The 25351-nt window shown below is 50.0% G+C and overlaps 1 protein-coding gene across 1 annotated transcript in view; it reads left to right on the top strand.

Moving 5' to 3' along the window:
- VAC14 (VAC14 component of PIKFYVE complex) overlaps positions 1-25351 on the top strand; it is a 59559-nt gene that overhangs the window by 17332 nt on the left and 16876 nt on the right. The window contains exons 11-14 of the mRNA XM_036390388.2: positions 1283-1427; positions 1715-1780; positions 11030-11183; positions 21197-21329. Coding sequence (XP_036246281.1) covers positions 1283-1427; positions 1715-1780; positions 11030-11183; positions 21197-21329 — 498 coding nt within the window. The remainder of the gene's footprint in view (positions 1-1282; positions 1428-1714; positions 1781-11029; positions 11184-21196; positions 21330-25351) is intronic.

The following is a 25351-nucleotide window of genomic DNA, read 5'->3' as shown; positions in this document are numbered from 1 at the left end:
AGCCTCCTCGTCTCGCCCTTACAACGTGTGTCCTGGGGAAGATCAAATCCTATTAAGCCACAGCTCTACTTGCAAATTATACCGTGAGAAATCTGCCCCTTAGGATTTCTTATCAAACAAGATGCATGGCAGCTCTGTGCAGGCTGGAAAAATCAGCAAGAGCCTGGTCCAGCCTTGAATAATTCAGTACTTTGGGTACCAGAGGTGTGACATGGCTCTTGAGTGCAGCCTCCCCTTGGTGGTCTTCTCCAACCATCTTGGTTCTAACCATTATCTCTCCTTAAAAGAGTCTCCTGTGGCAGATGCTTCTCATATTCTTGCTGTCAAGGAGGTGGGAAACCATCAGGTAGATTTCAGGATCACAATCAGGACATAAAAATGCTGTATCATGACAATTTCTGTGTTGGGATCACCTGTCCCAATGCAAGTCCCAGCTATTAGGGAGAAAAACAGGGGGCCAAGAGCTAAGAGTCTGCAGCAGCTGTCCATTTCTAACAGAGACAATGTCCTGGTGAACTAAGCAAGTTACTTCCTCTCATCTCTTGTTTATTATGAAGGATTATCCTGATCTTTCGGGATGGCTTTTGGGAAGCAAGATGAAGGTCTCAAGGCAGGGTTGTAGCAGAGAGCTGCATCCCAAACTCACTGCCAGACAGGGCACCATCTGCAGTTCTCAGCACAAATCCACTGGGATCAGTGGAACCTGGATGCCTTCATCAGGTTGGAGCTGAGTGCAGTGGGTTAATGTTCTCTCAAAATGTTTGAGCTGGCCAGCCTTGAGGTGGATTCCGAGTGTATTTTATGGATCTCTAATCTTTGAACCCCAAATCTGGCAAGTGCACTATGGACCAGTTTCTCATACAGCCATGATACTGTTTTCATTTAGAGTGGTGCCTTTCTATGTGTAGGTACCAGCTGCTTTGGGAAAAGTGGTCACACTCAAAGCACCAGAGATTTCTGTTGCTTCCAAAGCATTACACAAAAGGAGAGTGGCTGTTTACTTAGGTAGATAGGACAAGGGGGAACAGTTTTGAACTAGGAGAGATTTAGGTTAAATGTTAGGAATAAACTCTTTACTCACAGGATGGTGAGGCAGTGGCATGGTTTTCACAGAGAAGTTGTGGATGGCCCATTTCTGGAAATGTTCAGGGCCTGGCTGTACTAGCAACCTCATGTAGTGAGGGTTTGAGCTAAGGTGTTTGATGCAGCCTCTGGAGTGTTGTAGACATGGGAGGAATGAGTTGGATGTAACACTGAACCAGCCTCTTTTCTTTCCATGCAGCTGTGAGAGGATACAGGTGACCCTGAACCTGGATGGAATAGTTCAGGTGCTGGACTACCACCTTAGTGATACATCCATTGGGATGATGACCAGAATTGCAGTCCTGAAATGGCTTTACCACTTGTACATCAAGACTCCTCGAAAGGTAAGTTGGGGACTCAGCATTCGACTGAGTTTGTCAGCTCCCAGCCTGTCCCATTGCCTTGAGAGCAGTGCAAATTGTCATTGTCTTGGTAGTTTTGCAAATGTGTCCACCTGCCTTTTCTGAGAAGGCTTTGGCTGCCAGGTACCCCATAGCTTGAGGAAGAAGAGCTCTCCAGCTCAGATGGAAAGTGCTGGTGAAGCTCTTGGCAGCCTCCCTCAGGGCAAGTGTCCTGTGGCTGGGCATGACCAGGCCTGTAGGACTGATGCCACCCATCCTTGTGCTTCCAGATGTTCCGACACACCGACAGCCTCTTCCCCATCTTGCTGCGGACCCTCTCAGATGAGTCGGATGAGGTAGGTGCTGCAAAAATCCTGGAAACTTACTGTCTCCACATCTAGCTGGCCTTTGGGGTTTTGGTGGCACTGAGGTATTTTGTGAGGCTTGGCCAATGTTGGCACTGAGGGGTTTTACCAAGTTGGCCAAACTGAAGAAGACCCAATGCAGAGCCTGCAAGTACTTGCCCAGCTGAAAACCCTGCTGTCTTGGGGGTTCTCTGATGTATGAACATTGTTCTCCATCTCTGAGAGTTGATCATTCAAAGCAGCTCCTAAGAATCCTTTTTGCCTGCCTGGGAAGGCAGATGGGGCATCACCCATGGGACTAGGGTCATGGTAAGAACCTTGTTGAGTGGGAGTTCAGGTGCTTTGCAACAACCTCTGTAAAGATGCAAGGGGGATTGTGTCCAAGCTGGCAGTGCCAAATCCATATTCATGAGGCATTTAGGCAGCACTCACTGCTTGGACAGCAAAGCAGCATTGCTGCAGTAGATGCCCAGTGGCATCAGGTTGGTTGGGAACCACTCAGCTTGGTAGTGAGCAGAGATAATCAGGCAGCAACCTGAGTCAGCTTGCTCTGCTGTTGAGCTCTTCATCTTCCACCTCCTAAGGTTCTGCACCATTTTCCTGCTTCCTTGTCTTGCTTCTTCACCCTTCTTCTCTGGTTCCAGTCATCTCAGTTTTGGTGGTGGTGTTGTCTTATCCCCCTCTAAGTTGTTCCCTTGAGCATTTCAGTGCTTGGGTGGGAGGCCAGCAGCATGGCCCACTGCTGGCCCAGGCACTGGTAGAGCCTCCATCATCAGCTGGATCATCTTGCCCAGAACTACAAATGATCCTGGCTGGTTTCTCATCCCAGACCTTCCTCATGGAATAAAAATCACGTGCTGTTCTGTGCATTACATGGTCAGAGCACCAAACCCCAATCCTGCAATAAATCCCATGTGTGAGGGGGTTGTTAAGAGAGGAGAGAGGGGAATGAGCAAGCAAGGGAATGACTTGCAAAGGCAAGCAACTCCCTGGCCATTTTCCATCCCCTGCTGCTTACAATGCAGACCTTTCCAAAAGAGTCCCCGAGCACACATCTGCCTTTGCAATGCTCTAGAAAGCCTGCATCTTGCAGATAGTCTCTCCAGCTTGGCAGGAGATCTCTGTGAGTCATGTTGCAATTACACTGCTTATTAATATTTGAAAAAAACAGTGAAGAAAGGACCCTGGTGGTGCATTTCCTCCATGTGACATAACTGGGAATGGCTCAAAAGTAATTTTAAGCTGATTTATTTAATCCTGGCTTCTATTTATTTAAATGTTTGGAGGTGGCTTTTTTTTTTTTTCTGTAAGGAAATCCATAGACGAGTCAATCCATTAAACACCACCACTCAGCTGGCTGTCAACCAGATTTGCTGCTTTCTGCAGAGGAAATAGAAATGACTGAAATAGTAGGGAGGTTTTGAGCTGGACATTTTTGGGAATGATGAGGACACTCTGAGCTAACTGACCTGCTATGTCAGTGCCTGTTAGGAAGGGGGATATGGAGTGCTTGCTTAGCCAGTGCAGTATTTCTGTCCCAAGTCACCTGCAGGCTGTGACCCCTTCCCAGAAGCTCCTGGATAACACCTGGTCAGCATGGGGGCCTGTGTGAGCTAAAGATCAGCTCTGATGAGGAAGCATCTCTCTCCTCTTTCCAGAGAGGGCTGTGCACATTGTGCGGTGTAGCACGAGGTGTACACTCATCCTCAGAGGGTTTTTGTGCTTTGTCCTGTGATGCTGCCCTCCCCAAGGGAACCTGCTCAGCAGCAGTGTAAGTATCATCTTTAATCCCAGCAAGGTTGAACATCCTTCTGTAGTGCCTAGAGTTCTCCTCGCTCCTGTACACACTTTGGAGGCTACCTGTCATTCTGCTGATGTGCCCTGGAGCAGTTGTTTGTTACCAGCTCATCACCAAAGGATAATCTGGCTTCAGAGGGTCAGTGCTAGTCTGTGCATCAGACTGAAAGACTGTACTCAGGCGCCTTATTTTTAAGGTCTTGTCTTGCTGAGTTGCTCTCAGTCTCTCTCTGCATTGTCATAAATAATCAAGCTCAAAGCAAAGGAAAACTCATGCTGGATGGAGCCAGATCCATGCCCCTTAAGTTCTCACCCCTGTTTTTGTCATTCAAGTAGCACAGGGTGTTGCACCACCTCCACTGTGCTGAACAGGGGCCAGTAACTCATGATGCATCTGCAGTGTCCTGAGTCATCTCTGCCATCTCTCCTATTCCCCTTCCTACCCAATTCTCCTGTGCCTGTAAAGAAATGGTCAAGAGACCTCGTTAAGATTCACAAAGGCAGCACAGAGAAGTTGGAGCAGAGCTGAAGCAGGCAGTTCCCTTTGATATGTAGACAAGTCAGGATCCAGGATTCCTCTCTGTCAGATGCTGTGCTGCTGCACTGCGTCACCTCATGCTGCTTCCTGTGCTTTCTGACAGGGAGATGTTCTGTCCTGCCTTTGAGACCTGGTTTTGAAGGCAATCTATGAAAGCCCTGCTTAAAATTTGATGTGCTTGAAAACTTCCTTCCAAGACGTAACTGGATCCTGCTGGGAGTGGGTTTTTCTGCACTATCTGCTTGCTGCCCTGGTTGAAAAACTGATGTTAGAAGAGATGAAAAGTTAGGAAATGCTGTTTGGGAGCAGTGAGTGGGACCTTTCCATCTGCAGGCTTAAGGCACCACTGCTGATAGGCACTGCTGAAAAGAAGACACATTCTTCAAATTGCCTCCTTCTGCAAGTTCATGGTGCAAAGGCAGCTTTGGATGTAGTCTCTCAGTTCCCTGGATTCTGAATAGATCCAGGCACTGAGCTGAAGTGAACACAATAGGAGCTGAGGCATCTCTGAGAAAACTGCAAAGCAGTGACGCTACTCAGTTTCTTTCTTTGCTTTTTCCGGCTCTTTTTCTTTCTTTGCTTTTTTCTTTTTCTGGCTCCAGAATGGAATGGTTTCTTTATGGCTGAACATGTTCCTGTTTGCTTATCTGCTCCCCTCAATCTTGTTGGGGGTTGAAAGTTGTGCTGGGACTTTTGTCTGAGTCATGCAGGAATGACGCATGAGGTGGAGCTGGTGTCTGATGTGAAGCAGGATAGACTCTGGCTTCCTCAACTCTGCTAACGTGAAAACCTGCCCAGGGCTGGGCAAGGCTTTGAGTACAGAAACACTTCTTTCAGAAGTCTCCTCAAGAGTTGGTGACCTCTAGAGAGAGTGAACTAAGCCTTGGCTGCTACTGACTTTGGAAGGCAGGTTTAGATGAGTTACTAAGAAGAAATTCTTCTATCTGAGGATGGTGAGACACTGGCACAGGTTGCTGAGAGAATCTGTGGCTGCCCCGTCCATTAAAGTGTTCAGGTTGGATGGGGCTCTGAGCAACCTTACCTAGCAGAAGGTGTCTCTGCCCATGGCAGGGGGTTGGAACCAGATGGTCTTTAAAGGTTCCCTTCCAACCCAAACCATTCTGTGATGTACTTGAACCTCTGCATGGCCCTCGAGCCAACTTCCCACAAGAAGCTGAAATGTTCTGCCCTCTCTTGGGTTTCCAGTATTAAACTAGAAGAGAAGAAAACCCTGGGATGGTGGTATACTGATAGTCATCTCTTTCTTTTGCATGTCCTGCTGCTGTGTCTTGCTGCAGCACTGCAGGGTTTCAAAGCCAGGTCTGTGCCCTGGTCAGAGCTCTGCTGTCGCACTGAAACCTGGTGGACTTCTCCTGTCACACCCAATCCCAGTACAATGACACTGAACAAAGGCTTGTGCCAAAGCAAATAGCTGTCTTAGTATGGCTTGGTTTGGAGCTTTGCTCTGTTGGGTTTAGAGCTATTGTCCTCCAGCTCCTGGCCTTTCATCTGCCACAGCTGAAATATTGTGACCTGATGCAAAGCAGAGGTGTAAGCTAAAGACTGCAAAGAGAACTGCAATATGCCTGACTTTATTTAAACTGTTTTTGGTGGTAAAGCTTCTGGAGGGAGACTCAAAACTATGAGGTACTGAAGCAAGGAGGCAACTGGTTTTCAAGAGAGACCCTGAGGATGAGCTTGGGACTGAAATGAGGTATAAAGAAATGTGTATAATTCCAGTCAGATCGTGGAAAATGCAGTTAGCCTGGTTTGCCATAAGTGGAAGCAGCTTGTAAGCAGAAGTGGGGTGATGCTTTCTCAGTGGACTCAAGACCACCTGGTTTAACAATAATCTCTGTGCTGCATCCTGCAGAAATAGGAAGTTTCTTTGTGGGGAGTATGATCCATAGGGAGCTTTTGGCTTAGGCCCAGTTTCAGACCACAGTTTTGTAACTTACATATACATATGTATATGCAGTTTATGTGTACAGTGAGCAGCTGGGGTAAACTGGCAATCTGGGCTTGAGCTGGTGCTTGTAGCATTCCTGGGTGAAGTTATGGAGCAGACTAAAACCACAGAAAACCTGACTGCCATGGAGGACAGGCAGTCTCTGTCCTGGGAAGCTGACTCAGAGAGGGTCTAGGGTGGGATGGAGATGTAGGATGCAGGATTTGGTGAGCTGGGCTTTGAGTGCCTTGTTCCCTGTGTGCAGAGGGAGGTGGTGAGTGGGAGACAACAAATAGAAGCGAACGCTTTGCCTGTCATGAGCTCTAGGACTGTGGGTATTGAGTTTCAAAAGTTTGCAGGCATCCAGCCTCCCACAGCATGACCTGAAGGGATACTCCAGGGCTGTTTCAGCCCCATTCCACCAGCTGGACCTGTGTTGCATCCTTCCCTGCCCTTCAATGCATGAAGCAACAGCACTCATGGCACTTGGACATGGTTTGGTTGTGAGCATGGCGGTTGGACTCACTGATCTTAGATTTTTTTTTTTCCAACCCTAAGAATTCCATGACTCGATGATCCTTGTGGAGCTCTTCCAACTCAGCATATTCTGGGATTCTATGATTCTATGAAATACCTCCTTGGCCTCCTGCCCTGGCTGGCATCAGGTGGCATGTAAAGCTCCCATGTGTGCTAATTAAACACATTTAAAGGGGTGCTCTGAGCTGTGACAGTGTTGGGTGCTGCAGGCCTGGCCCTCACACCCCCAGCAGCAGGGACAGTGGGGGATTTACAAAAGCAGGAGGGTGGGCAGGGAGTTTTCAGGTTCCAGCTTGTTTTGGGATGGCTGTAGCTCTGTTACTAAGTGCCTTCCCCCACTGCCAGCTGTATTTGCTGGTGCTGTGAGCATGTGTCAGCGTGACCTGGCAGGATTTGCCCTGGGGAGGAGAGGAGAAGCCCCCGGGCCTTCTGCCTTCCCTCTGCTCCCCATCCTCTTCTGGGAAGGCAAAAAAAGTAGATCTTGGCAAGATCAGAGGATAAAAGTTGCTGTGTCGGGGACCTAAAAAGAGGTTTGGTTAAATTGGTGTGGGAAGATTAATGATGGGCTTTCTTTTCTTTTTCTGTCTTTAAAGCTGGAGGCAGGGGGGGAACACAAGTTTGCTTTTCACAAAGTGTGTGTCTGGGGCTCAGCCAGCCTCGCTCCTGGCCACTCCTGGCTCCAGGACTGCCTGCCCATGCTCACCTCCTTCCCTGGCTACAGCTAAAAGCATTGGAAGGAGGAAAAATATAAAACAAATGGGACTGCATTTATGCTGTGGAGAAGGAGGAAGCAGCCACCAGCATCCTTGGCTTTTCCCTGTTCCCGCTGGGTCTCTCCACCGCCTGCGTTGCCCATCCTGGAAATGCCATGGGGGTTTCCACAGCCTCCCAGATTTTTGGGCCTCTTTGAAGTGCTTTGCAGTCCTTAAAGTTCTTGTTTTCTGTCTTGGTAGTATCTTGCTTCAGCTGCATTCTCATCTTCTCCTTGGCAAGAATAACTTATCTTGAGTGCCCCATTTCATTGCCCAGGGAATATTAGATGTCCACTAGGACATCCAAGGCCATCCAGGAGCATCTCCCTGCTGCACACAGGCATTTTAATTTATTCCTGTTTTTCACAGCTTATCTGTAAATACCGGCAAGGACAACACCTTGAGGAGCCAGTCCATACCCTTCCGCTGCATGTGTCCCAGGAGCTGCTGCTGCAGCCTGCTCTGGTGTTGTAGTAGTCATCATGTGCTGTGGGGTGCTAAATCTCACTCCCAGGGGTCTGCAGCACATTTGGGGTCCCCTCCCCTTCCTCTGCCTTGGGTTGGGGCCAGCCCAAGAGGCAAATGCCCCCCCTTCCAGGAGCACCGAGGCACCGCTTTGCATGCACAGGGAGGTGCATCCCACCCAGCACTCCCCATCCAGGGGCTGCTTCCCCCCGTGCCACTGCCAGCAGAGCTGCTCTCGGCTCCATTCAACCAGAACAAGAGGCAAATTAACCTGACCTAGATCTGGAGAGGCTGACAGTTGTGTGTGCCCTCAAAATCTGTGCTCTGGAGGCAATGCAGGGAGAAATCTTGCCTATTCTCAGAGAGAAGAAATAGCTGCTTATTTATAACTGTCTGGAAACCTGCTTCTCATTCCCTGGCCACCCAGAGCTCGTCCTCTTCCATGCAGCTCTTCATCCCTGTGCTGGGAATGGCTTGAGACATTGAACAGGTCTCCCCATCCATCATGATGCTGCTTCTCCTGCTCCTTCCTATTTACACTAACCAGGCACACATTTGCCCACAGCAGGGCACACTGTCCTATGTCTCATCACCACTGGAAAACCTTCCCAGAAATCCCCTCGGGATCAGGAAAACGCCCTTGGGGGCTGATCCTGCGGGCTGGCTGTCAGGAGCACACCTTTGCCTGGCAGCTGGGGTGGGCTCTGGCCCTCAGCTCCAGCGCTGTGGGTCCGAGGGCCGCTGGGTTCCTGAGGGATGGGACCAGCTCGCTCCTGGTGCAGCCGGCCGTTGCCATGGCAATGGCAGGATATTGCTTTCTTACAGCCTCCTGGCTCGCACAAAGCCAGCCAGCTCCAGCTCTGCTCAGCACAGGGATGTGCAGTGCATACCAAGCACTCCTGCCTTTCCTCTGTCCCCAGCTGGGAGCCCTCTCCAGAGCATGCGGGCAAGAATCAGCGGGAGCTGGAGCTTCCTGCCTCTTTCCCACGGCTGGAAAACCCCAGGTCTTTGCTGCCTACTCTTCCTCCCAACGCTCATGTACCGATTCCTCCTGCTTGTTATTTCCTCCGTGTTTTTCAGTGGCAAAATTCAGCCTATGCTGCTTTTTCCACCTCCTGCCTGTAACCTACTACAGGGGGGGTACTCCTTAACCTCTCCAAAGCTATGCTCTCCATGCATACTGTCCAGTGGTGCTAGTCACTGCTGTCCTGGCTACCCTGGCCAGAGCATCCTGACCCCAAGCAGGATCTCAGAGATGGGGCTCATGACACAGCTCTGAAAGGCTGGATTAAGGATCTGACCTCAGGCCATGACTCTGAAAGCTTTGGGATGCAGCAGGCTTGTTTCTTGCCTAGCCTGGGGGCTTGGTCATGTTTCCTCAAGCTGTCAGAGCTGCTGGTGAAAACTCAGCTGGATGATGTGGCTGGGCGGGGGCACCAGGGCAGCAGTGAGTGCTGTACATCAGCCACACAGTGCCTCAGCTCCTGGTTGTGTTGGGTTTGGCAAAATGCACCACATGAATGAGAGTCCTGGCTCTTGCCTGACTGCCAGCCCTCGTAGCCAAGCCCTGAGTCCCTTTGCCAGTTTCAGCCAACATGACTTGGAAACCTTTATGGGTGTTATTTCCCCATTGTGAGAGCCTGAGAACCAAGTTGGTGCCTGTTCAAAGGCTGCAAGTTCAGCTGAGTCACATGGTTAGCCACTAGAGAACCTACACAGGGCTTCAGGAGCCCTGGCATCCTCAGCTCTGCTCAGGGACATCCTCCACTTGAAACAAAACACCAACAGCATCTCTGTCTGAGCCACAGATGCTTGAAATCCAGACAGAGAGGGAGCACCAAAGTCCTCCCTCTGCCAGGGACCACAGACTTCTCTCCCTGGAAGAGGATGAAGGCTGGTGATGGTAGGGTCCTTCCACGCTGGCAGCGAGCTCCCAGCCTTGACAGCATCACAGAGGTGCTGTATTCTTCAGGGGCAGCAGTACAAGTTGTCTTTTTTTTTCCCCTGCCTTTGGGAGCTGTGAGTTGAGACTTAATCATGTTTATAGGCACAGGGTCTTCCCAAGCATGCTGGACCCTTGTGGTGCCTGTGGCAGGCTGCTTCCTCACCACTGCCTCTACACCATACACAGCCTAGACATCACACTGCCTGCTCTGAGGCTGCTGGGGCCTTGAAAATCAGCCTTAATTACAAAAAAAAGCCCCCCAAATGCACTCAGCTTAAGATATCTGTCTGTGCAAAAGAAAAACCGAGGAGCTCCTCTGATTTTCAGGGGTTGTATTTTCCAGCATAATTAAAAAAAAAAAAAAAAAACAAAAAAACAGCACCATAATTGGCTTTTAGTTTTTCCAGGGGTAGGGGTTTTCTATGTTATCTCAGAAACTAAATCTCCTATATAACAGGAGCTCTTCAGAAAGATGCATTGTGAGAGCACAGAGAAAGCCTGGGATACTGTGCTGGTGGGCAGAGGGTGGTTGGGATGTGCTGTACCAGATGTTGAGGAGTACAGACGTGGCAGTTGACCCTTTTTGGCAGCCTTTTTGCTCTGCATATCCCTGCTGCACTTGGAGCATCAGGGACAGCTCATGAAACATCTCAACTCAAGGACGTTTGAATGAAGGGGGACCCAAAATAGCCTGAGACATGAGAAGGGTTGGGGATGGAAAAAAAAAAACCCACCCAGTAATAACTTCTCCAGAAGTGCTATATATAGACTGATTTGGTGACTTCTGGAAAGAAAGAGCTATGAAATCTGAATGGCAGCTCTGGCTTGACATCCTGAGCTGAGCCTTCCCTGGGATGCTGCCTTGCAGAGGGGAGCTGGCTGGTATGTGCCCCCAGAACATCCCTGTGCTCTTGCTGGGATTGTCCCAAATCTGAGGGTATGAAGGGAACACAAATCCCAGACTTCCACAAACTGGGACAAGGGGAAGCAAGCCCTATTCCTGGTTGTGTAAATTTGGTTTAATTTCATATGCTTCCTCAGGACTCTCAGAGCAGAAACTGGGTTTTTCTTCTCTATTGTCTTTACTGCCCCATCCCCTCTGCAAACATTTGAAATTTCCACTTGGAATTTTGTAAGTAGCCCTCTTTTACTATACCTTTCTCAGTGTGCTGGAATTTGGTATTTGCTTCCCACCTCACCCTCTCTGTATATGGATTTGGAAAGGAAAGCTCACCCTGCACCATCCCTCTCTCCACAGGTTATCCTGAAGGACCTGGAACTGCTGGCTGAGATTGCTTCTTCCCCAGCAGGACAGACAGAGGAGGGGCACAGTCCCTCCGATGGCTCCGATGTGCGACCTGGCCCAGTGGAGCTTCATGTCCCAGCCAGGCCTGGCCAGCTGAGCTCCTCCAGTGAGTGCCTCCCTGCTCCTGGGCTCTCCCCATGTTCCATGGCACCAGTCAGGTTTGCTCAGGCAAAAGGAGAAGCTTATTTTATAGTAATAAATCAGTGTCTTCATCCCCACCCAGCATGGTTTGGGAATCGAGTCTGCCATGGCACAGACCAGGGTGCTGCTTTTATTCTTGCTGCTTTTTCCTCTAGTTTGTGTTTTGGGGATTTAGGGCTCAGTTTAGCAGCAGGATGCCCCAGAGGCCAGTGGAGAGATGTCATTGTTGTCCTATTTTTTATGGGACCTTGGGCTCCAGCCTCTTTTCTCCTTCTAAAAGCCCTCAGAGCCCTAGAATCAGTGCAGGATAAAATGCTGGCTGCAATCCCAGATCTCCAAAACATCCATAGATCTGCAGAGGGATCCCTGTGCCAGGCTGCCCACATTGGCTATGAACTGTTATGTTGCTCTGAGTGTCTGGCAAAACCTCAGGAGAGAGATGAAGAGGGACGATCCTATTTTCTGGGGACTTGGGAGATGAAAAAAAAAAAATAACCTTTCATTAATTATCCTGCACATGGGGAAATTTTTTTCACCTTCCCTTGTCTGTGGTTCATGCTTTACAGTTGCTTGGCTTCTCCTTCTCCTCCTCTGCTGCTATTTAAGAGCCTCCCTGTTGTACTCCCCAGGCCAGGTCGTCCCAGCCAAAAGCACGTTTCATGTGAGCTTTGGATTGCAACCCGAGCACTGAGCCAAGGCTGCCTCTCCCTGCAGAGGATGCAGCCACAGGGCCTTGCAAAATCACCACCAGAGTGAGAGGCTTTGCTTTCCCATCTTCAGGCTTTGTTTTCTCTGAACATCCTGGATCACTCACCCCTCCCTCGTCTTATAAATGTCTGCACCAGCAACCAGCTCAGGTCTTTGGCTGTTCAGGGTGGGATTTTTTTTTTTTTGTGGATCTACCTGTTTTCTTGCTGGCAGCTTTTCTCTGCAATGGAGAGGTGAGGGCTGCAGAGCTAGTGACCTCCCTGAGCTTTCTGCAAGTCTCATCCATCCTCCCACTGTCAGAAGTGAGACTGCCTGGGTGGAGCAGCTCCTGCAGCACTGGCCAAGCAGCTGAGGAGCTGCAGTTCAGCTCGCACTGATGGTTGTCTGAGGTTTCCTTCCTTCTGGATGATCTAAAAATAGCAGGCTGGATGGCGTGGATCCTAACGACTGCCCTGGCCCCTGTTAGCTATCTGGAAGAGCAACTTGGCTTCACTTACTCAAGTGTAACCTTTAAAAAGAGTCTGGCTCTCCCCTCCTGGAGTAGATCTGCTGGAGCCAGAGCTCCTGTTGCCCCAGGGTGGGACAACTTTCCCCCACACAGGTCCTAGTGGGATCTGGCTTCCTCACCTATTTTCTTCTTTCCTATAATGCACCAGAAAATTGTTCCTTAAGAATTTATTTGGAGCTGAGCTTTGCAGGGTCATTGGCTTTTAACCAAAGGCAGATGTTTTTGGGGAGGGGAAAAAGGAGCTGGTTCATTGGCCTTGGGTGTTTATCATGGCCCCAGCCCCGTCTGGCTTTGACCACCCAAGGCTGAGACTGGATGGGCTGCTGGGGAGTTCCCCCAGGGAAACTGAGGGTCAGAGCTGGGCCAGGACCTTCCTGGATTATGCCTGGAAAATCAGAGGCTCCTGAAAAATACTCCTTTTGCCAGAGGATTGCTTTTTGGAGCAGAACCAGTGGCCGGTGGAAATCCCCATGTCTGAGCATGGTCCCAGGCGGTGAGAGCGAGTGAGCCAAAACTCTGCCATTCCCAGGCAAAAATCATGAGGTGATGGCAACAGAGAGAGGGTATACCCCTTTCTGGAGTCACTGGTTTTGTACTGGGATATATGGGATGGTTCCCTAAGGTGCTGTGGTTTGGACAGTGCTGTATTGGCAGTAGGATGGATGCTGTTTCCCCATTAGAGTGGGGGCTGCAGGGTCCCAGCACTTCTCCCCTGGGTTAAATCTCTGCATTCTCTTCATCCACTTCAGACTGAGTTGCCATTGAAGCCAGCAGTGGGAAGAGAGCTGCTGAGCTATCCCAACCCAAATCCTCTTCTATCCCAGAGGCCCTTCCAAATGTGCAGTTGGTGGCTTTGCAGGTAAACAAGCAAGGTCACCCTTTGAAATCCTTGAGCTCGTGGCAGATTTCCTGCTGTGCTCTCTGTCCTGGCACTCCAGGCTTTGCTAGCCAAGCAGTAAGGGCAGGAGTGGAGGTGGAAGGGGCCAGTGCCCCCATGGTCTTCCCCGCGTTTCCTCTCTCTCCCTTTCTTCCCTCGGGATGTGTTTATGCAGTTGTTTCCCTGCCATTGAGTTTGGTTTCCTTCAGATGCTGGTTGATTAGTCAGGAAAGCTGTGTCCCACTTCCGCAGCCCGTTCCCAGCTCCAGTTTTTATTTAGCCACTTTGTTCTCTGGTTACGTAAGGTCAGCTGCCCTCGACGCCTTCCCCGAGCACAATGAACTGGGGCCAGCCCAGCTCAGCACTGCCAGGGAGACCCAGCATCTCCTCCTGACCTGCTCCGACTGCCCTGGGAGAGGGTGGCTGGTTTTGGCCTCCAGGAGTGTCTCCTTGGTACCTTCTGCCCACTTTTCCAGGGATAAGGGCTGCAGGGCTGTGCCCAAGAGCTTCCCAGTTTTTGGGGTGATTGTGCAAATGCCAGTCTGGTCAGTACAATGGAAATCCATTGCTTGCTTTGCTTTGGGAGTGTCTTTTCTAACCCTGTAGAAGTTGAGACAAGTAGCAGATGACCTGAGAGTGGTTGTCACCAAGGTGAGCAGGTCAAGGGAGGTGGTTCTGTGCCTTTACTCCATTCTGGTGAGACCTCATCTGGAAGACTGCATCCAGATCTGGGGCTGTCAGCACGGGAAGGACATGGACCTGTCGCAGCAAGCCCAGAGGAGGTCACAGAGATGATCAGAGGCTGGAGCACCTCTACTAAGGAGACAGATTTGGAGTTGAGGTTGTTCAGCCTGGAGAAGGTTCCAGGGAGACCTTAGAGCCTCTTCGAGTGCCTGAAAGGGCTCCAGAAAAACTGGACAGGGACTTGGGATAAGGCATGGAGTGACAAGACATGGGGGAGTGGCTTCAGGCTGAAAGAGAGTAATTTTAGATTAAGTATTAGGAAGAAATTCTTTATTGTGAGGATGGAAAGGCACTGGAAGAGGTTGCCCAGAGATGTGAAGTGCCATCCCTGGAAGTGTTCAAGGCCTGGTTGGATGGGGCTCTGAGCAACCTGGTCTAGTGGGAGGTGTCCCTGCCCATGACAAGGGGGTTGGACTAAATGGCCTTTAAATGTCCCTTCCAACTCAAACCATACCATGATAGGTGGAAGCCCTCCAGCCTCATCTACAGCTCTGCTCTTCACGAGAGACAAAAGCTCATTCCAAAAGGATGCTAGACCAGCTGCTGCCTTGCACAGGGTAACTCTTGCACACATCTCTTCCTTCCTTTCTGCACAGCTTTGTAAGGTGAAGCAGTTACAGCCCTTTGTTTCCTCTCCAGCTTGGTCCGGTCTCTCCTGCCTGGCTTCCTGCCGGAGGTGATGGGGACAGTGCTGCTCCCTCTGAGCACCTCACGCTATAGGATGTTTACTGGGAGTCTGATTCCATATGTGGAGTCACTAATGTGCCTGAGGTCACTGGTTTCCACTGGCAGACCATGGAGATCCCATAGAGTCAGTAGATTACCCTGGAGGAGACTGCTAGAAGTCCCTCAGAAATATAGTCTCTTGAGTTTAGTCTTGCTGTATCCCCCCTGGAGAACATGCAGCATTCCAGAGTGGACATACTCTGTTTTAGGGGTTTGCTTTTGACATATCTTTGGGAGGATTTTATTCTCAGTGAGCCAAACCTCTCCCTTTTTGTTGTCTGTCTGACACAACTTCAATTGTGTCATTGTAGATCTGCAGAGGTGGCAGCGTATGACAAGGTCTCAACTCCAGACAGTCTGTAAAATGTTAGGGCAGCCTCTGCAAACATCAGGTGAGAGTCTGTAGTGTGCAGGAGGTCCATGAAAGGTAGAAAAAAGGTGACTTCTTGTCAGATGGCTCAGATTTGCTAAACTGCTATTTCCAGTGTTAGAGAAGGATAAAAGTGAAACCCTTCCTTACTCATCCTCCCCACAAAAGGCAGTGAGGCAGATGACATCACACCATTAACCACTTGCTCTTGAAGGAGCCAGTTTCCAACAGCTTTTGTAGAATCAGGAGTGTGACAGCAGGGACCACAGGAGCCAAGCAGGCAGGAGAAAAGAGAGCTGTCCTGAGTGCTCCAAACTCAGCAGTGTGGTTCCTGATGTTTGGTGTCTGTGGCATCTCTTTTCCTACTGGCATGAAGCTGTTCAGGAGTGTTGATTGTCAAAAACACTCTTCTGCTTCTTGAGGAGGAGAGGAATTTGAAAGAAAGGCTGATCTGTTTGTTTTCCTGGATGCAGTCTAATAGAGGAGCTGGGATGCCTTGGAAAGCCCCAGGAGAGACCATCCAGATGTAGTGTTAACTCGCCTGGCGTGCCTCCAGGTATCCATCCCTCCTGAGATGGTCACAGCACACAGCCAGCCAGAAAGCCTGGGGATTCCCAAATAACAGCTGGGATTACTGATTTGTAGTGGTGGACAAAGGAGAAGTTGATGGTGTAGATAAATCACTCGTAGCCAAGCCTCCTTTGGAGTTACTTTGCTGGGCTGCCTCAGTTTCCCAAAGATGTGAGGAATTTGTGGGGTGAGGTGAGGAATGAGGTGAAAAACAAACTAGCAGAGTGAATATTGGTGTGAAAACAGCCCAGCAAACCCCATTGCTGCTCATTCCTTCAGGTTGTGTTCTGTATACTTCACCTTTCCATGCAGGAGCCTCAACCCACTCTAAGCTCACCATGAAGCTTATCCATTCCTGGTTTGAATCTCTGCTGGGTACTTTGTGCCTCTGAACAATGGCTGAGCTATACCCTTGTTGCATTTTTGCTTATTGATTTACCTTAGCAAAGAAAAATGGGGCAGTAGTGAACTGCTAACCTTACTAGGAAAACCATCAAGATGATCATTGCCTGCTGCCTTCCTCCAAGGCAGCCGTGAGCACAGACCCTGCATAAGGTGGGGGAGAGCAAGGAGCAGCAAAAGTTTCATTTGGCATCAAAATATGTACCCCAACCCATCTGGGACCCCCTTTCTGTCGAGATGTTGAAGTCTCAGGAATTACAAACCCATGGCTCTTTAGCCAGGTAGGTAGGGGAGAAATATCCCTGTGTGTCCAAGCAAAACCAGGCTGAGCACAGCTCCTGGCTGTACAATCCAGAATTTTGGTGGGTTTATTTCGTCAGCAGCATCCTGTGCTCTGGAAAGGGGAGAGTGGAGGTTTTCCAGAGCCCAGCTGAGCTGCCGACATGTTCACATCTGTTTCCAGCTACGCCCTGCGCCGGCTTTCTGGGAGGAGGAGGGGAGGATTTGCCTTTTTTACGGCTCTATTTTTATCCTGCTCCGCGAGGCTTCACCACTCCGTGTTTGCAAAAGCTAAAATTCAAAACATCCTGGGGAAGGCTGCCCGGGGGAGACGCTGCACAGATTCCCACGTCGCTGCCCGGGGTTTCGCCGAGCACCATCTGGCAGTGCCGACTCCCACGCCGCTGGCGCTCGGGCCGGCTCAGGGCTCATGGACCAGCTCCGGCTGCCGCCGGGTTTATCCCTGCTGCTCCCAGAAGAGCTGGGGGGGAGATCATTCTCTGGGCTGAGCTGGAAACATGATGCCTTGGGGAAAACACTCGGGTGGGAAGGATGCTTGGCCTCGCCAACTCTTAGCTTACCCTCCCTATATCCGAGCTGAAATTGCTTCAATTAGAGATTGCGGTAAATCATTTTAGCTAAACCACCGCAAATACCCTTGTGGATACTCTTTAACCAGCTTACCCAGCTTTAGCTCGCTTCGGAAAGGATTCAATTCTGCTCCAATCTTATTTCAATTTGGTGTCAATGGAGTTAAGCAAGTCCACACCGGTTTTAATTAAGACTAGTTTGAAACCAATTATAGTAAATTAATAGAAGTTATGTTTTATGCCAGGGTGAAGTTCAGAACTTTGTGGCTGAGATAGGAAAATCCAAGTTCGTGTCGCAGTCTGCCAGGCTCACCCGGAGCAATGTGGGGACACTTTGGATACTGTAGGTCTCGACACAGCTCAGCCCATCAAGCAGCCAGACAGCCTGAATGTTCCAGGGTGATGTACAATATATATTTATAAGGGCCTTAATATAGATCCCTAATTGCCTGTCTCGGTTGATTTATAGTGTGGCCACGCAGGCGATGGGAACAGCGTGAGCCGCTGGTGAGCGCTCAGGGATGCACTGGGGGTTTGCAGACATTCGCTGTGCTCCACTCGAGCTGGCACTCATGGCTGGGGGAACAGATGTTGGTATTGACTTAGATGATCCAAGAAGCCTGCTTGTGTCCCTGGCTCTACCCCAGTCTGTGAAGGGAATCTGGGGAAAGGATTTGTTAGCCTGGCATGCTGGGATGCAGAAGGTTGCTGTAGCCATTGATAGGACGAGGGATAATAGTGTAAAACTGACAGAATATGTTTAGCTTAGCTATTAAAAAGAAATTCTTTATTGTGAGAATGATGAGTTACTGGCACAGGTTGCCAAGAGAAGGTGTGGCTGCCCCATCCCTGTAAGTGTTCAAGGCCAGATTGGATCAACCTAGTCTAGTGGAAGGTGTCCCTGCCCATTGTGGGGGGGTTGGAACTAGATGAGCCTTAAGATCCCTTCTGTGATTCAATTATAAGGACCCAGGCTGATGTGGACTCACTGCGGCCATATAGCTGCAATTCCCACATGCCTTTTGTTATGTTTCACTGCTCTGATGTTCCTCTGGGCCCAAAATTCCCATTTTGTTCCTATTCTAGTGGATGTCTGGACTGAGTTTCATCATTGCTCTAAGCATGGATCTTTCTTCTTCCAGCTCCCTCCTCCACACCAGATTAAAAAAAAAAAAAAAAAAAGCAGCAGAGCTGTGACGTGCCACCAGCCCCAGCTACGTTAACAGCAGATCTGGCAGGTTACAGATCTGCAAAGTCTTTTGCTTCAGGGGAAGGGGGAGAGGTGCAAGCTTCAATTAATTATGCCACAGTTTTCTTAACACTTCTTCCTGCTTGTCTCTCGTGCTTCAGAGAAAACACTTGACAAGCTGCTCCTACAGTTCTGTCGGGCTGGGAATGCCACTGTGCTGAGCTGTAACCCGCAGGGCAGCAAGCTGAGCTCTGGGCTACGCCAGGAAGGGTTACACCATGGCACACAAGGTGCCAGCCACTTCCTAGACATCCTGTAAACAGAGCAAACGGGAAGTTTGGAGGATTGGGAGGCTTTGGAAAAGAACTGCTTTGCCTGCTTGGAAGAAGTATTGCCTGTTTAAGCTCCATCTGAGGTTTGGTTGAGCGTTTTACAGCCTGGCAGACCCCAATACCCTGGTTTCTCACTCCCAGCATTAGCCCTAGAGAGCACTGGCAAGGCTGCTCTGGCATGGTGTGTCACAGTGGAAACCTTCTTTAGGAACATGCAGGCATAGCTCCTGTGCACCAGGTGGGCAGAGGATGGAGAGAAATGATCCTTCTGGAGTTCAGTCTCATTGCTCCCAGAGGCAAAGGATGGTGAAAAGGCTCCCTGGAGTAGGCATACTCACATGTTTTCTTCTAGGAAAAACAGGGCACAGACTTGTTTTCACCATCTCTGTATCCCAGTTCTTCCTTGCTTCCAGACTGGGCAGAAGGGTCCAAGGTTCAGGAACCAGTTGATGGAAGGCAACAGCAGTACTGAAGGTCCTGCAGACTAGCTGGGATCTGATCCCCGAGGCAGTTCTGACTTTTGGATACTCAGCTGATCCAGCAGGTCGTTCCTAGTCTCCAGCTGAAGATACAGGAGATGCTGCTCCACTTCAGAGCACATATCTAAAGGTGCTTGTGGCTGGTCTGTCTTGCAGCCATACAGCTCCATACAGCTTTGTCCTGCGCACAGCAGAAATGCTGGTCCTGTGAGGGAGGAGAAAAATTGCTGCCTCCTCCTCTTTTTCCTTTGGGATGTGTTTTAGGATATGTAATGTTTGGCTGGAAGACATGCAAGATGACAATGAGGCAGAAAGTTGGCTTTGCTTTGTAGAGGGAACACTGTGCCATTGATGCTGCTATGGGGCTCAGAGAGACTATTTTTGGGGTCTTGAGAAGAGAGAAACTCCAAGATGAGAACTTGCCCCAGACAAGCTACAGCACTGGAGCATTGTTAGCTGGTGGGAATGAAGATGGGATGTCCTACCTGCTGCTAGTTCGTATTGCAGCGCAGCCAGGTTTGGATGTCTCAGCGTTGCTGAGAAAATGGGCAAGAATGTCACTTTGCAGCTTTGAAAGACAGTTTCTGCCTGGTCCTCACCTGCCTTCCCAGGCTCTGCTGGGAGAGGTTTCAGGCTGAGCTGCAGCAGGCACAGTGGGAAGGCAGATCTGCCCCATGTCACCTCCAGACCGTGTCTCTGCTCCCTTTAGAGCAGTGCTGAGCAGCTGTAGTGACGACACGTGGGGCATGGCTGCATTTTCACACTGGGTGCTCCCTGCCTTCCAACAAACACACCTTTGTTATGGAGCACATTGGCTCGGCTGGATCCCTTTTTTTTTCCTTTGCCCAGATCGTCTTCCGTGCAGCTGAGGGGAAACATGATGCGATGGTGAACACTTGTGCTCGGGGAGCTGCTTGCCTCAAAGCCTGGTTTGGGGTTACAGATATACCAAGGGGTGGGTCAACACACAGCTCCAGCAGGAAGAGGACACCGGGTTCTGGTCAGGATGACCTTGTATTTCATTTTCCTTTTTTTTGGCTCTGTATGTTCTCTTAGATGTTAAATCCAAACCTGGGGAAGCTGCCCTGCATGAATCTCTTGTGTATCATTGGGAGAGGCAGGATAGAAAACAGACCAGCAGCTTTTCCATCAGCTTTCCTGGGCTTTGGCAGCTTAATTACATCTTTAATTGGCTGCTCCGTGCTCCGCTGAGTGTCCATAGAAGCAGACAACATCCATAAATCAAACTGCTCAGGTTTCCTTTGGTTATCTGATGGAAATAGTGTGTGGAGAGTAGCCTTGGGGTGCTCGTGTGTGCTGGCTTCTCTCCTTAGCACAGTTAGATGTGGCCTTTCTGAAGGAGAAATTAGGAAGAGAGCTCCCCTTTTTGTAGAGTCGCCTTTGAAATGCTCTCTCCAAACATTTGCTTTGAGCGCTGTCCTGCTAAATAAACCATCTCCCCTGGGGTTTCACTGTGGGAAAAGCAATCTTTACCTGCCAGCTCCCTGCTCTTTTGTTTGGAGGGGATATTTCCCTGAGCTGGCAGCTGCCCCTTTCCCTGCCAAGAGTCTCAGACCAGGAGAATCCCTAAGCCTGGAGCTCTGCTGTGGTTTGACCAGTACTTTATGGTAGCCCTGGGGCACATTGTATATGACACTTGTACCAAGTGGCTCCTGCTCAAGGAAAATCACATCACCAAGTGTAAACCAGTGTCTGTGACACACACCATGAATGTGTGTGTCTGCCACTACATGCACACTGGGCTTGGGGCATCTGTGGCTTGTGGGGTTGGATTACAGGCTCTTCAACTCACCAGCAATCTGCTGGTTTTGGGATGAGTGTACATGCCATATCTGAGGAGATGGGATTGGTTCAATTTAGAGCCTCAGGCACTCCTTCTTCTAGCAGCTACTGAAGCTGAATAGCTCTGAGATGAACTCACAAAAATCCCATTTTAACCCCAGGTGCTGTTTCCAGGGCTGTGACCACCATAAAATGTTTTCTCTTGCGCTGGAGAGAGCTATGACAGGGCTGGCTCTGCTTGAACCAAGCAGATGTGGTCATATGAGGCTTGAAAATCTTTCCATGCCCCTGCCTTTGTCATCTCAGTGCTGTGACCATGTGATAAGAATGTCTGCTCTCTCATGAAGGCTTTGGCAGCAGGGCCCTGGCAGCTCTACATTGCTCTCCCCTTGCCTCCCCAGGTACAAAAGGCCTGGAATGCTCACCCTCCACCCCCACCATGAACTCCTACTTCTACAAGTTCATGATCAACCTGCTCAAGCGCTTCAGCACTGAACGGAAACTCCTGGAAACCAGAGGAGCCTTCATCATCAGGTCAGAGCACCCCACCAGCCTCACTGAAGCCCCTGAGCACCCCTGGGATGGGTGGGACAGGGATGGCAGGGTCAAGCAGCCCAAGTACTACATTCATTCAGAGCCAAAACCATTTCCTCAAGCTTCCCTCGCACTCCAACAACGCTTTTGGAGCAAATGGGATTTGCCTTTCACATGTCAAGGCACCATATTTCTCTCTCCCATCCCCGGAGGCAAAGTGGCTCCTTATTAAACAATGTTGTCAGAGCCTGTTTCGTTAAGAAGCAACTAGACCAGCCAGAGCAGGAGACAGGCTTGCACTCAGAGTGCCAAGCTGAGTGAATCCCTCCAGCCGGCTTGGCAAGATGCTCACCCATCTAAAGCCATGTGTTTCAATGCATAGAGTTGGGAGATTTTGCTTCAGCTTTTTAAGGAGAGGCAGGAGCTGGAGAGCCAAATGTTGTGGAGGCTGGAATGCCAAGTGTCGTGGCAGCTGGCAGGCAGTCATCTTTATTGCAATAAAATCTGGGTCAAGGGATATCCATTCCTCAGCTCGCTGGGAAATAACAGGGTTAATGTTCGAGGCAAGGTGGAGAAATCAGTGAGGAGGTTGGTGGAATCAGCTGGCAGGACCCTGGGTTTTCCTCCCTTGCTTTCAGGGATGTGGCATCAAAATGAACAGGGGAAGAGTGCGAGATAAAAGCCATGCTTCTGTGGGAGAAAAGAGCCACCTCTCCAAAGGCACAGGGGTGTGCCAGGTACTGATGAAGAGGTCCCGTCACTGCAGTGGGAAAATACAGCATGCAGAGTTCCCAAAATTTGCTATGCTGAGCTGGGTGTGGAGTTGTATCTGCTTAGACAGCAATTTTTGGCCTAAGTGCGGATTCATCCCAGAGACAGTATCCCACTCTGAGTGTCCACCCTCCTCTCACCAGTCAGCACAGCCCCTAGGATAAGCCACCTTGGCAAGGAAGTGGCCTCATGCTGTGTTAGGGAAGTAGGGTGACCAGAGTGACAGTGAGCCTGGGCAGGGTCCCATTTAAAAGCTCTCCTGTACCCTCCAGCTTTTTCCCTCCAGCTCTGGCAGGAGGAGCCTTGGCTGGCAGGCCCAGCTTTCCCAGCAGCCAGCCAGAGGTGCGGTGGGACTGGCTCACAGCAGCTCGGCAAGCTGAGGCTTTTTTCAGTGACTCATGCCCCAAAAAATCTGGTAAAGCAAAAAAAAAAAAATTAAAAAATAGATGACTCTGTCCTTTGTCAAGTCACGTTGTTGCTCATATGGGGTAGATGCAGGACTGGAGCCAAAGTGGTGGTTCTGGGAGGGTGAGCCATGCCCTCAGGTACCAGTGATTAACTCTGAAACCTACCGATGGCAGGTAAAAGACTGGTGTAAACTAACATCTCTGCTGCTTCCAGAAAGAGCAAGATGAAAATAGAGGAGAAAAACTTTTACAGGACTCTCTGGCAAAGATTGATCTCTTGCTGGAGAGTCTCAGTGAATGTGGGAGCCTCATGGAGCTATTTTTAGCCACTTTTCAAATTGAAGCCGTATGCGCGTTCCCACGTTACATCCCTCCCCTGTCCACAAGCCAGCTCAGCTGTTTTGCACAGCAGGGTGAGAAGCCAGCCTCATGTTTGACTTAAGAGATGCTGGTGATGTTTCATTCTGAGCTGAAGAGTGCAAGGGGGATGCTTGAGAGACTGGGACAGCATCTGCTGAAGTGTGGTCCAGGACCACTGCTGCCTCTTTCCCAGGCTGGCCTGGGAACACTTAAAGAAGGAAGGAAAATAGACCTGTTACGTTTAGGCAATGATTTCCAGCTGAAGGATTAGTGTTCACAGGAAAGGGAAATGGAGGACAGGGTTTTATTCAAGCACAGCACAGCAGTTTTCCCTGTCACATTGCTGGTGGGCAAATTCAAAGGTCCATGAGGTCACGTAGGGGATCTGCAATTAAAGGCAGTTTATTTCTAATCCAACTCAAGTTTGTTCATGCTTGGTTTCTGACTCTGAAAGGACTTTAGTCACTCTCCTGATATGTCCTCAGAGTCCCAGAGACAGAGGTTATAGTACATTGCATGCTTGAGGATGGGAGTGGGGTTTGACCAGTGATCTCTGCAGGAGGTGGGACCATCTCTTGGTCTGTAAGGATCTGTGGTCCCCAAGACAGGTAAGACTGCTCCAGAGCCTGCCTGATGCTGGGAGATGGGTGAGAGAAGTACCTGCAGCCCTCACTGGCAGAATTCACCCTTGAAGCCTGGCTCAGGCAGAGATAGGGGCTCTGATGGGTGGTCTCACCATCAGTAACCCCAGTCCCAAGGTAGGTATCTCGAGATGCTTTGCCAGAGAAGACAGTGTGGAGCTAAGTGGAAACGCAAACTTCCTTCAAAATAACAGGGAAACAGCTCCAAAAACTTCTGTCATTCATAAAGAAGTATCCAGGGAATTTTTTCTCCTTTGCCTGTGACTACCAGGCTGATGATAACCCAACACTGGCATGTGGTCCCTCTGCCAGCACTGTTTGTGCATCAAAGGGATGGATTAGACTGCTGCCTTCCCAAGTGGGATCCAATGCCCATCAAACCATGGTGATGCCTTATCTGTGCCAAGGGCTTTAGGATTAAGATCCCCTCAACGCAAGCAGACCTCACAGAGAGAAAGTCTATGGCTGTGGTGGAGCTCACATGCCCAGCTGAGCCCCAGCAGGAGAAGCTGGACTTGATGATCCTTGTGGGTCCCTTCCAACTCCCTGTCATCTATGACCTGTGAGAAAGGAAGAGCAGCATCCAGGAGAAGGCTCTTCAAAGCTGTTTAGATGCCTCGTTAATGTCTGAGCGAAGGATTTGCTGAGGGGATTGCAGTGGTACGAGTCCCATAGAGTCTCATGCTGTCCCACCCCTCTCCCCTTGGGGAAGGAGGGAAACCTGCTCCCATGATCTCTTCCAAATATTTTTTTTTTTTTATTTGGCATCAGTTTTGTGCATTGCAGCTGACAGGGCTCCTTTGGGGGTCTGTTCTCTCTTACTCTGTCACTTGTGACCTTTTTTAGGCTGGAAGCCACTAAAAATTAATCTGCCTTCAAAACTAAGAATACCAAGTGCTGCCTTCTCCTCTCAAGCCAGGCATGCTTCCACTCAGACATTGCTCCTAAAGTGTTGTCAGAGGCAGGAGCATCAGTTACCTCCCACCTTGATAAGCACATCTGAGGCCTGCCACCCTTCTCGCTAATTGCCCTGGCTGGCACGTGGCCGTCCTGGATTCACCAGAGCCCTTAAGCAAGAAGCAAATATTCCCATTCAGCTGCTGACCTCTTGGAGCAGCAGAAAAATGCGGAGGAGCTTCCAAAGCATCACATGGCTCCTTGGAGCAGCAGGCTGTCCTCCAGGCAGGAGCCCTGTGCAGGGAAAGCTGCTTGGCCGGTCAGGAGGCAGGCAGCAGAGCGGCACCGAGCTTTTCAGCTCACACTGAGATTTGCAGGCTGGATTAAATTCCTGTTGGTTGGTACCGGTGCAGTGGGATGGGGGGATTAAGGGGGAGGTTAAGCCCTACTGCATGGACATCAGTGTTGCTGCTCAGAGCACAGTGTGAGGAGAGGGCTGGCTGTCCTTGCAAGGAGCTGTCTTCTCCCCTCAAGCAGCCCCCAGGGCTGGTTGTGCAGTTCCTGTGCTGTCCCCAGGGTCAGGCTGAGCTCCAGGAGTTGGTTCAACTAGCTAAGTCAAGCCTAGCACCAAAGCAGCTGGCATTTTGCTGCTCTCTGAGATGGAACAGCTCAGACATTCATGGCTGATGTACCTTGCCACAGCAAATGAACCCTCTGGGGTATGGGATGTGCTTGAGTGGCTGGAGACATCCCTATGCATGTCGTGTGTGGATGCTTTGAAGCACAAGGCTTAATTTTGAAGCCCAGCAAGGCCATTTTCTTGCAGAGCAGTGGCACCCTGGGGCAGAGAGGACGCCTGAGTCAGCACTTTGCTCCTCAGGCACAGCCTGCACGCAGGGGTTGTCTCAGCTTGTTTTATAGAGCTGTTAAATGAACCTCCCCACTG

The sequence above is a fragment of the Molothrus ater genome, chromosome 12 (genome assembly GCF_012460135.2).
Source record: "Molothrus ater isolate BHLD 08-10-18 breed brown headed cowbird chromosome 12, BPBGC_Mater_1.1, whole genome shotgun sequence".
Taxonomy (NCBI): Eukaryota; Metazoa; Chordata; class Aves; order Passeriformes; family Icteridae; genus Molothrus; species Molothrus ater.
Note: the sequence above shows the minus strand (reverse complement) of the source record. Positions and strands in the feature narration are given on the sequence as shown.